The 12,498-nt window shown below is 35.7% G+C and overlaps 1 protein-coding gene across 1 annotated transcript; it reads right to left on the bottom strand.

The window, feature by feature from the left end:
• Nucleotides 1-6,988: 6,988 nt before the first annotated feature.
• On the bottom strand, nucleotides 6,989-11,569 carry LOC149538058 (uncharacterized). Its single transcript, XM_089802414.1, has 9 exons — nucleotides 11,286-11,569; nucleotides 10,292-10,529; nucleotides 10,008-10,189; nucleotides 9,489-9,773; nucleotides 8,704-9,163; nucleotides 8,326-8,571; nucleotides 7,961-8,112; nucleotides 7,486-7,592; nucleotides 6,989-7,431 (listed from the first exon to the last, which is right to left on the bottom strand). The coding sequence occupies exons 1-9, from the start codon at nucleotides 11,567-11,569 to the stop codon at nucleotides 6,989-6,991; spliced, it is 2,397 nt and encodes a 798-aa protein (XP_089658540.1).
• Nucleotides 11,570-12,498: the final 929 nt, after the last annotated feature.

Consider the following 12,498-nt stretch of genomic DNA (forward strand, 5'->3'; position numbering starts at 1 on the left):
TTTTTCAAATAATACATCGTTATTTTTTGTTGATAAACTATTATATATTTTTAGTTATTTGCCTTTGGATTATTTTAAACATTTCATATCATGAAGGTGATCTATCCATAATATTTTATATGAAAATTTAATAATTTAACCTACAAATATAGTTTTAGAGATAGTTTGAACTTTCTTCTTCCACATTCCTAAATGGAAACATAAACATGTACTTTATTCTTTAAAAAATAGTCAAATAATTATTAATAATTAATTTTAAATTTGGGAATCTTTAATGCTTCAAACTTTATTTTGAGGAGTTGTTGGTATTATTATTATTATTATATGAAAAGTTATGTGCCCCACATAGTATTTGGTGAACTTAACAAAATCTTTTGAATCAAAATCTGAAGATTAGATAGTACAGTGAGACCATAACAAAAATGAAGATAGATTATCTTAAATGAATATAGTAAAATACTAAATAATATTTTTCTTAAAATTTAAATTAAGACTAAATATATACTAACACTAGTTTAGTAATCCTAATCACTAACTCCCCTTATTGGCAAACTTAATATTACTGTAAATGCTAGCATATTCTAAAAAAATTATTTAATACCAATATACTTATCCACATTTCACTACCAAACTCTATGACATTAATATTTAAATAATAGTTATAATCTTTTACGTTGTATTATTTTAATTAAATATTTATTATTAAATACTTTTTAAATTTTTTTTTAAAAAAATTGCAATATTTTAGTAATACATTATATAGATAAAATATTATTGTTGATGATACTAAATTTAACGTCAAATTTAATATATATTATTAACAATATTATATTAAATTAAGATTAATTTTATCTCTGGCAGGCATAATTTAGGTTTGCCAGAAGATGTTGTCCTCTTACACCATTTACTATTCCTCTGCCTGGTTTTTTAACAATTATTAGATTGTTGAAATTCAAAAGTCCATCAGACAATTTCTTTGGTCTAATGGCAAGGGTAATAATAAAATTCATTCTGTTAAGTGGGCTTGGTGCCACACTGACAAGGCCCTTGGGGGGCTTGGGCTGAAGGACTTAAGAATTCAGGGTATTGCCCTATCTGCCAAATGGATTTTTCAATCCATGGAGGGTGACTGTCCTTGGAAAGTGTTGGTTAGAAACAACATTGAGAGGGGTGTGCCTAAGAAAGCCAAATCTTGGACTAATCTCCTCTTTTGCGACCTCATTATTGGTAATTTTCCTATCAAGGTCCAAGGTTCTGCGATTTTCAGATCTATTTGGAAGGCTTGGGACCATGTTAGGAAATTCATCACTAACAAGGATTTTCATTGTAATAATCAACTCCATGGTGAAAGATCCATTTGGTGGAATCTGCACCTAAATGGTAAACCTTTGGCCCTTACCCAAGGGTGTTCTACAAGACTGTGGGCTAAGAAAGGTATTAAATAGTTCATTGATCTCTTTGAGTAGAATCAAATCACTCCTTAGGATGAGCTTAAAAATAAATATGATATCCTTGATTCCCATAAAAGGCCTTATAACATGATTGTGCAAGTTGTTAATGAGCTTCCCACTATATGCCATGTTGATTCTCAAAGACACCTTAAATGTAACTGGCCTGGTGGAGTTGTCATGAATTTGCTTAAGGCCAAGAATATATATAGAATCCTTGATTGTAATATAGATATTATTGATCATGTCAATGTTATTTGGTACTCTTCTTATGATGCCGATGTTTGGAAAAAATACTTTGATATCTTGTGGAAGAATTCTGTTGAGCCTAAAATTAGATGCTTCAGATGGTTAGTCATGTTGAACAAGTTGCTTATTAAGAGAGATTTATCTAATTTTGATATTTTTAATTTATGCAGAGTTCCTGAAACTGGTAGACATATTCTTTTAGACTATACTTTTGCTAAAGAAATATGGAGAATGTTTGGCATTGTTTATCCTATTGATGTTAATATTCTTCGTATTATCACCGGTAATATTAATGGTCTTCCTAAAGATACCAATTTATTTTGGAATATGGAAGTGTAGGAACGAGGAAAGGCATCAAGGTAAGCCAAGGGATCTTACTGAGTTTTTTCGAAAACTCACTTATTTTAAAATTTCTTTGTAGGTGCAGGTTACTATGTTGATCGAATGGGACAAGATGAGTAGATTCCTTCATGATAGGCATGCTGCTTTTTTCTACTATGAGTTGAAGCATGGATACCAATGGCGTAGAACTCTGGATGATCTGCAAGCTTTTGAGCAAGCTTGCATTAGGCTGAACAGAGAAATCAGTAAGAAAGTGAATGCTAGAAAAGAAGATTTATTTAGGTTGATGTAGATTCAAGAACGTAAAAGTGTCATTTGGATGGAGGGTCCCTTAGGTCAGACTACTTGGGTGGTCAATTAATATGATGCTCTTAGTTAGATAGTCCTTCTTCTCCTCTCTTTGTTATGTTGTACAGTTGATTCTATTCTTCCTTAGTGAGGCTTGGCCTCCTTGCTGATTTTCATGTTGGTACTTTGGTTTCTTTGTATTTTTTGAATTTCTTATATCTAATAGAAAAATTAAGATTAATTTAATTTAATTTAATATTAGTGTAACTGAATTGATAATATATGAGTGCATGTATGGTGTTAATTACATTATTTATTTAACTTTACTTTAAATGTATTAGATGCAAAAAAAATTTGAATAATTATTAACATTAAATAAAATAAGTTCAATTTAAAATTCATGCATTTAAAAAAAGCAATTACATAGATAAATTTAAAAAAATAATAATATCCCTATGTTCCTATTCCACTTCATAAAATTTAATTAAAGCTTAGCAAGGACTCTACATTTAAATAAGATGTATGATGCCCCCAATGAGATGCCATCAAATTAGCGCATGGCCTGATGGAGGTACATGACATGGTATGCCTAATGTTGATGGGGAGGCATGGCATCCAGGGAATCGAAATAATTCCTTCGGTAGTCGTTGCCCACAAGTTTCTTAATGCATTAGTGTAATGAAAGCCCAATCATTTTAATTTTTTTTTTGTCATTTTAATTAATTTCTATGGCTTGGTCAAGTGCAAAAATTAAAACCATGCAAGGCTTCGAATGGACAATTTCTATTACTAGCCTATATGAGATTTTGTGCAACGCTTCTTTCATTCTTATGGAGTCTTCACAAAACCTTAGAATCCAAGTTATATTATTACCTTCATTTAGAAGCAATCTCAACAAGGTCGGAAAAGATTATTTCTACCAGTCTTGGGTTTGATTCTCCACACCTTCAATTCACCATTGCCAAAATTTTCAATTAATAAGCTTCTTTGAAAATCACATTCTCTTCATATCACTAAGAAACATATCAGAATGCTTACGGTAAAGGCAGATCTAAGTTTACCTAGGGTTGTAAAAGATGTAGTGCAAGCATTCTAGTTGTATCTAGCAACATGGTAATCGTTAATAACTTGATTTATTTGAATTTTTCAATAAACTCCTTATGTGCTTCCAAAGCAACTTTCTGTGGTGGAAACATGCTTATTGTAATTTTAATCTAGGCTAATTCAATAAATACATGCAATCAAGCGCAAATTAATTTAGGTTAATGTAATTAGGCCCAGGGGTTAATGCAATTATTTAAATGCATGCAATAATGTCCAAATTAATTTAAGTTAATATTAATAAATGCATGCAATCATTCACAAATTAATTTAGGTTAATTTAATGAAATTAATTGCAAAGGAAGGATATTCTTGACTCTTGATCTAAGGTAAGGATATAAATGTTGGAAACTTGTAGGATCAATTTGTTATAATTTGGGCACATGATGATCTTAGAACACTTGTTACCCTTGGACTTAAAGAGGTATATGAAAATCTAATTTTTCTTTTTGTATTAGATATTCAATAGTCTTGCAAATAACTACTCAAAGGAAGATTTGATATTTGGATGAATAAGCATTTGAGCCACTTTATAAATAATTTAATATACAATGCCTTCTTATTTCATTTGAAAGTGCTGATTTTGCGATCCAACAATTCAAAACATATAAAAGACATGCAAGACAATCTAAATATTTTGTATCGTTGGATTTTGTCACTTGTTTCCCTCCATTGCATATTGAAATTAAGTACATTATTGAGCCCTTTGCAACTTGTTGGCATTTGAACAATACAATTGATGACATACTACCTTGTTAGCATTTCCTCCAGGATGTCTTAACATTCACATTTTCCTCAACTACTCTTTGATTGCACATGTGTGAATGCATTCGATAGTCATCAAGTCTATGTTGCCAGTTTTTCGTACTGTCGTATGATGCCCAATTTGTCTTTAGTCATCATATGTCAATTCTTTGGTTAGCACTTAAAGTTGAAGGTCATATGTCGACCGAGCATTATACCATTTTTTCTTTGCTAACATTAATAGCTAACGTGAAGGCTTAGTTTAGTGAATGCATTTTTAGAGTTTGAAGTATTTGGTCATATTTTTTATAAACAAAATATTTGTTGAGTCTTTCATGATTTTTCATAGTACCTTGCCTCACAAGTTTAGTGTCCTTGGATTTACTGCATTTTATCATACAATTTCATAGCCCAAAATTTTTATTTGCAACTACATGTATACATTTGCCTTAAATAAGTGTTTATGTGGTGCACATTCTTATTCAATACACATCCTTATTCAAAATTAACCAATTTTCTATAACACATCAATGACTAAAAATTCATTCCAGTGATGCAAGACAATGGATGCTCATTTTCACACACTTTCTCTATTAGTAGGTGGTAAGACAATTGTGAGTGGATAGAATTAGTTTCTAAGCGTTAAAGGAATAAATCTAGCATTATTTTATGAATCCTTAGATAATTTTATTTTAATAAATCATAGATAATTTCATTTTAATAATTCATGGAGTTTTATGGGCAAACCATTGGAGGAGGACAAACGAAATGACTTTTATTAGAGCAAATCAAAGAGCATCATGGTGTTAATAGGCATCAAGTTTTATTATTTAATATTATTAATATGGGAAGTCACATTATGACCATCACCTAGATCCAACGAGTGTTAAGTGTTTTATTTATTCTCAAGAGAGCAAATGGTTTTATTTGTAGATCTCATAGAATTCAAGATGCTCTAAAACTATCATTTTAAAACGTTTTCTCAATACCCACCACTAAGACCCCCAATAGCTATTATAGTACTTATTACACAAATGGACCAATCAAAAATCAAGAAAGCTAAAAAATGAAAAGAAGCAAACAACTATTGGTGTTCATGTTGATTTGTTTTGGTATGTTTGTGTGTAGGTACCAGGGTTTTTTTGGGTGATAATTTGGAAGGAAAGGTAATGGTTAACATGATGACATTACATACTGTAGTGAATTGTCCTTAAATTTTTTATCAATGCTTATATAATTTGTACTGTTAATTTCGTCAAACAGTTTGCATACCAATTGGAGTAACCATTAAAGAATTCTCTGAACTGATTACTGTTACATGAGATTCAAGTGTCTATGAAAATGCATAAAAAATCCTTATGTAGAGCAGTATGGAAACAGACCCCAGGTGAACAATTCAATTAGTATTTTAACTCTGTACTGTAAATTTTATATCAAAATATTCAAATACTTCCACGATTCAAGAACAATATTTTCTTTAGCCTTCGAAATTAAATGTGACCTCAAATATATTATGTTATTAAAAAAAACACAACATTAAGAAACATCAACCCATTTCACATGCCAACACAGAATGGACTGTAATAGCAGAAATGTTACAGACCTCTCGTTAATCTGGAACTTGCTAGAAGATGAGTCTACCGTATGGAGACGTCAGTGCTGATTCTCCAATACTGTTGTGGCCCAACAACTGCCTAGATGTCCCCTCCACATTTTTATTTCCCAACTCTCCAATAACGTGAACCCACTGCAACCTCCCTCATGATTTTAGGAAGCCCGACCTATCATGGACGCTGTGCATTTATCTAGGCGTGAAAGGACTAACTGACTGCCGATGCCCACAAACTATACACCTTCGATTCTTGTAACTAGACATGTAAAGAGGGCAACGTGAGATGCAAACTCGACATTCAACCTACTCTCTATCCAGCGTAAATGACCACCTTCTCAAATTTCGTTTGGAAGTGTATTAATCCCGAGAGGCTCTCAGCTCGTTCCTATTGCCATGACGTTCGAATGGGTGCACTATATCTGGGATGCACTGCCAATATGCCTGTACTTCCGATATCCTGGCTTGTTGAGAGTTTTCCCAGATGCTTGATTCTCAACCCGACTGTGCTATCAAGGCAACATTAGCTACAAAATATTCATGGGGATCACTATGATTTGCAGACTATGGCTACACCACCAGTATCCTTGTTCTTCATAGGCTAAACTGGTAATGATGTCTATTACTGGATGGAAAACATAGAATAGTAGGTACTGAAATTACCAAGGTCACACGTTTGCTACATACCTGTTTTCCATTCTTTGATTCATTCAACCTTATTATTTTCCAATTTCTGCCCAATATCTTATACTAACATTTAAAGGAGGCTTGGGGTATCGTCCAGATCCTTACATGTCTCCAAACTTGAGGGGTTTCATCCTCAAAGTCACAGTCTAGTCACATTAAAGCAACCAGGATTCAGAATATCTAGTGCATAAATTTTCTTCTGTGTTAATCCCAATGCAAACTCATGCATTTATAGCCTCGAAATGAGGGAAAAGTACCACGTGTAAAGAATGTGGGATTAAAAAGTCATTTTCATCCTGTAGTCACTTAAAGCTATTTATAAAGTAAATAACTTTAAAACATTAAAGTGACTTAACTCTGTACCTTTAATAAAGTCCTAGAATATATTAAATTAAATTCCCCTTTTTGTGACTGGATGGCATCCTACCTGAAGTTGATATTAATCTATCCGAAAGTGGAGATAGATTAATTCTGTCACCCAGAACTAAAATTGAGAAGGGGGCATGATAGTCCTCCCTTCTCAGGATTGCTTGCCCTCAAGCAATCTCAATGCTGGGTGCTGCAATATGGACTCGCCTTCCCAAGTGGCATCCTCATAAGGCAAGCCTTTCCACCTAATCAGATATTCTTTGATAGTCCTGTTGCATAGCTTCCTCTCCTTGGACTCAATCACCTCCTCTGGTACCAAAACAAGTTTACCCACTTCATCAAGTGGAGGTAAACTCTCTAATGGCACAATCTGCTGGCCCACTGCTTTCTTGAGGCACAAGACATGAAAGACATTGTGGATCCAGCTGTCCTTGGGTAACTCCAGCTCATACGCGACCTCCCCTATCCTCTTGGTGATATAATAAGGTCCATAAAATCTAGGCTTAAGTTTTTCGGCCTTGCTTTCTTTCAATGAACTCTGTCTATAAGGCTCTAGCCGAAGAAAAACTCTATCTCCAACCTCAAAACTCCGCTCTGTGTGATGTTGGTTAGCATACAACTTCTGCTGATTCTACGCTTGCTGAATACTATCCCTGAGAGCTCTAAGGATATCCTGCTGCTCCTCAATCCAATCTTTAGCTAATGGCGCTCTACTGTCTGACAAAGAAAAATCAATAAATGAAGGAGGCTCATAGCTGTAGAGTGCACGGAAAGGGGTCATTCGAATAGAAATATGATAGGTGGAGTTATAATAGAACTCCCCCAAGTACAGCCATTTGACCCATGCTCTCTGTTGACCTGCAATGTAGTTCCTCAAGTAGCCTTCGACCCACTTGTTCACTATCTCGTCTGGCCATCAGTCTATGGATGATAACTTGTGCTAGGAGTCAATTTTGTACCAATCAACCTAAAAATCTCCTGCCAAAAGGTATTGAGAAATCTACTGTCTCTATCACTTACAATGGTTTTAGGTAATCCATGGAGTCTAAAATTCTCTCGAAAAAATAATTCAGCTACCTAGGAAGCCGACCAATTTGTAGATATCGTGAAGAAATGTGCGTACTTGGTCAACTTGTCCACCACTACAAAGATGCAATCCCTGCCTTGGACCCTCAGCAACCCAGTGATGAAATCCATAGAAAGGCTCTCCCATCTCTGAGCTGGAATGGGAAGGGGCTGAAGTAATCCTGCTGGAAAACCCTGTTCAGACTTGTTCTGCTGACAAGTCTAACACTCTCTAATATGCTGTAACACATCATCCTTAAGCCCCTTCCAAGAGAATCTCTCTCTAATCTGCCTATAAGTTTTGAAAAACCCAGGGTGCCCTACTGTCGGTGTATCATGTGTGGTGCACATAATGTCTTTCTTAAGTTTAGAATTAGCTACGAGGTAGATTCTATCTTTATAGTATATAATATTATTCAATACCTTGTACTGTTCATCCTGAAGTATGCCATCCAAAATCTGACATGCGTGAGCATTTTTGGAATACTCCACTAGAAGCCGTGATCTCCAATCTGCTAAAATTTTAGAAATGATGTAGCAATCCAATACTGGGGGTCTACGAGATAGAGCATCAGCAACAACATTATTTTTCTCCTTCATGTATTCAATGTCAAAATCATATGCTTGTATTTTGCTAACCCATTTCTGTTGTCTTTCATTCAATTCCTTCTGTTCTAGGAAGTAACGTAAGCTATTATGATCAGTTTTAACTATAAATTTACTTCCTACCATGTACTATCTGAATTTTGCTAACACATGCATTATGGCCAGCATCTCCTTATCATATGTGGAATATAATACCTCGCTGCCCCGAAGTTTTTTTCTCTCAAAAGAAATAGGGTGATGGTCCTGCATCAAAACAACCCCTATTCTGCTTCCCGATGCATCACATTCTAAAACAAAGGGCTTAGAGAAATCAGGAAGCGTTGGCACTGGGCAAGAGCTCATCACCTGTTTTAGCTTATCAAATGCTACCACAACATCCTCTGTCCAAGAAAAATTCCCTTTTCGTGTCAAATCAGTGAGGGGTGTAGCTACCTGTGAAAAACCCTTGGTAAACCGTCGATAATAGGAACATAGACCAAGGAAGCCCCGCAATTCTAAAAAATCCTTCGGTACTAGCCAATCCAAAATTGCTCTGATTTTCTCCCAGTGCACCTTAACTCCCTCAACTCCAATTATATGACCCAAGTAAAGAATCTCAGTCAACCCGAATTTGCACTTAGATTCTTTTGCGAATAAAAAGTTCTCCTCTAAGATACTAAGAACCTCATCCAGATGTTGTAAATGTTCCTCCTAATTTTTGCTGTAAATTAATATGTCATCAAAGAATACCAAAACACACTTCCTTAACTATTTTTTTTAAAATATGGTTCATGGAAGATTGGAAAGTGGCTGGTGTGTTAGTGAGCCCAAATGGCATCACCAAGAACTCGTAATGTCCATAATGGCATCTAAAGGCTATCTTATGCACATCTTCTTTCTAGACCCATATCTAATGGAACCCTGAGCGAAGATCTATCTTAGAGAAATAAAATGCCCCATGAAGCTCATCCAACAACTCATCAATGTGAGGAATTGAGTACCTGTTCTTGATAGTTCTCTTATTCAATGCGCGATAATCTATGCACATTCGAAGTGTGCCATCCTTCTTCTTAACTAACACTACCGAGGATGCAAAGGGACTCGAGCTAGGCCTGATATGCCCCATATCCAAAAACTCCTTTATCGTCTTCTTTATTTCCTCCTTGTAATGCCTAGGATGACGATAAGGTGTAGTGATAACAGGTTTAGCTCCCTCCTCAAGCTCAATAATATGCTCAAATCCCCTATCTAGAGGAACCCTAGGAGGAATATCCTCAAACACTCTCCTGTGCTTATCTATAACTGATTATATGTCATAGTGATAACACTGTCCTATACCCTATGTCTCCTTAGACGAGATGAAACACTGAGTAGCCCACTCTATATCCTCATGTCTTAAAACAGCCTCCATCCTGTGAGTGGAAATTACCTTGGGACTACTATCAGAAATAGCTCAGAGTATCACCAATCTATCATCCTGTAAAAACTCCAGCTACATAGTCTCATGATCAAATGTATACCGACGGAGAGTACTCAACCATTGTCTTCCCAAAATGGCATCGAGTCCATCTAGATCAACCACATAGAAATCAGCCTTTAAAAGGTAACCATCAAACTGAATCTGGAGCCTCACTACCTTCTCTGTGCACCTCAAAAATTCTCCACTAGCTACCTTAACATCAAACTCAAGTATGGCCACTGCCTGTAATCCCCTCTTGGATACCATCTGTGTACTGATAAAATTATGTGAGGCTCTTGTATCTAAAAGGGAAATAATACACTAGCCTCTAACAACTCCCTTTACCCTGAAAGGATGACATGCTGGGTCACTTGAAAGGGTAGCTAAAACTGGAGGCTGTTTCGTACTAGTTTGTTTCTTCTTATCTTTACTAGGCTGCCCTTCAACTTCCTTCTCCTCCTTGCTGTCCCCACTGATATTCTCTTCCTGTGGCTCTTCCACCTCTTCCTCCTCCTCAGAATGGACCTCAACGTAATGGATTTTGCCTTTACCCAAGCATTTGTGATCAGGAGTCCAAGGCTCTCTGCACGTAAAACATAACTTCTTCCTCCTTAATTCATTACATGTCTCAAAATCCAATCTGGGGGTGTTTGTCTTTTGCTATTTTTTATTTCATTTATAAGAAGTGGATCCCTTATAGGATTTCTTAGAAGGTTGTGACAATGAGGTAGGTGTGTCCAAATCGTGAGCAATCTTAATGGTGTCATCCAAGGTGTTTGGTTTTAGGACTTTGACCAAACCTCTAAATCTGTCATGTAATCCTTCAGTGAATAACATCACCTTGTGCTGCTCAGAAATATTCAGTACCATCACTGATATCAGCTGAAACTCATCTATATAGTGATCCAAAGTCTCACTCTACCGTAATTGGGCCAAATCCCTATAATAGTCCTCGATATCTTTCCTATCAAAATGATTAATCAACTTTACGCTCAAAACCTCAAATGAAGTGATGAGTCTGTGATCCTAGGTAACAAGTCCATGGTGCCACCAATCATAAGCTGCCCCCTTAAGATGAATAGTGGAAAATCTAATAGATTTTGTTTCCATCATGGGCTTGAGTGTTAGGTAGGTATCCAATTTATGAATCCATGCTCTGGTTGTAGTTTTATTGCTTCCATCGAAAGTGGGAAGTGTTAATTTTTTCATGGCATACTTAAGATCCCTGTTTTACATCCTGGGCCTTCTATCATGTTGAGGTCTCTTAGCTTCCCTTTTTTGGTTCATATATTGATTAAAAGTAAAATTTTTCTTGATTGGGTCTAGAAGTACATCCCACTCATCATATATAGCTATAATATTATCAGGTAACAAAGCTAGAGTTGCGGGTTGAGCCACTTCTTCCTCAACATTATTTCCTACAAAAATAGGCATCAAGGGTCTATCTGTATTTCGAGTTGGAGTTCTTGCTATACGGGATGTTCCTGCTATGCTACCATCCCCACTGTGGTGGCTGGGTGCTCTCCTATTTTCAGGAGCTAATTGCTGCATGGAACCTGTGAGCTGCTGTAACGCTGCAACAAGGTTATTTTGCCCTTCTCTAATGGCCCGCATGGTTTCCATTACTTCCCTGTCTATTGCATCATCATTTCATGCCATTGGAGAAACTAATGCTTATTCCTGAACGTGTTCAATTCTAGTAGTTTGTTCAACCTAAACTTCTAGCCCAAAGCTTATATCCTCATCCACTAAATAACTATCTTCCACCACTAGACGTTCTGAAGATTCTATCTTTTCTGGCTGAAGATGACAGAATGTATACTTCCTTTTACTCGTTCAAGAACCTGCAAAAATAGTTTTCCCCCACAAGCTGGTAGGGTCTCTAGCTCTAATACCACTGTAGTGAACTGTCCTTAAATTTTTGATCAATGCTTATATAATCTGTAGTGTTAATTTTGTCAAACAGTTTGCATACCAATTGGAGTAACCATTAAAGAATTCTCTAAACTAATTATTGTTACAGGAGATTCAAGTGTCTATGAAAATGCATAAAAAATCCTTATGTAGAGCAGTATGGAAACATAACCCAGGTGAACAATTCAATTAGTATTTTAACTCTGTACTGTAAATTTTATATCAAAATATTCAAATACTTCCACGGTTCAAGAACAGTATTTTCTTCAGCCTTTGAAATTAAATGTGACCTCAAATATATTATGTTATTCAAAAAAACATAACATTAAGAAACATCAACCCGTTTCACATGCCAACATAGAATGGACTATAATAGCACAAACGTTACAGACCTCTCATTAATCTGGAACTTGCTAGAAGATGAGTGTACTGTATGGAGGCGTTAGTGCTGATTCTCCAATGCCCCTATGGACCAACAACTGCCTAGGTGTCCCCTCCACATTTTTATTTCCCAACTCTCCAATAACGGGAACCCACTACAACCTCCCTCATGATTTTAGGAAGCTTAACCCATCATGGACGCTATGCATTTATCTAGGCATGAAAGGACTAACTGATCGCCAATGCCCACAAACTGT

The sequence above is a fragment of the Cupressus sempervirens genome, chromosome 9, assembly GCF_028749045.1.
Source record: "Cupressus sempervirens isolate cs-2001-9-10 chromosome 9, ASM2874904v1, whole genome shotgun sequence".
Classification (NCBI taxonomy): Eukaryota; Viridiplantae; Streptophyta; class Pinopsida; order Cupressales; family Cupressaceae; genus Cupressus; species Cupressus sempervirens.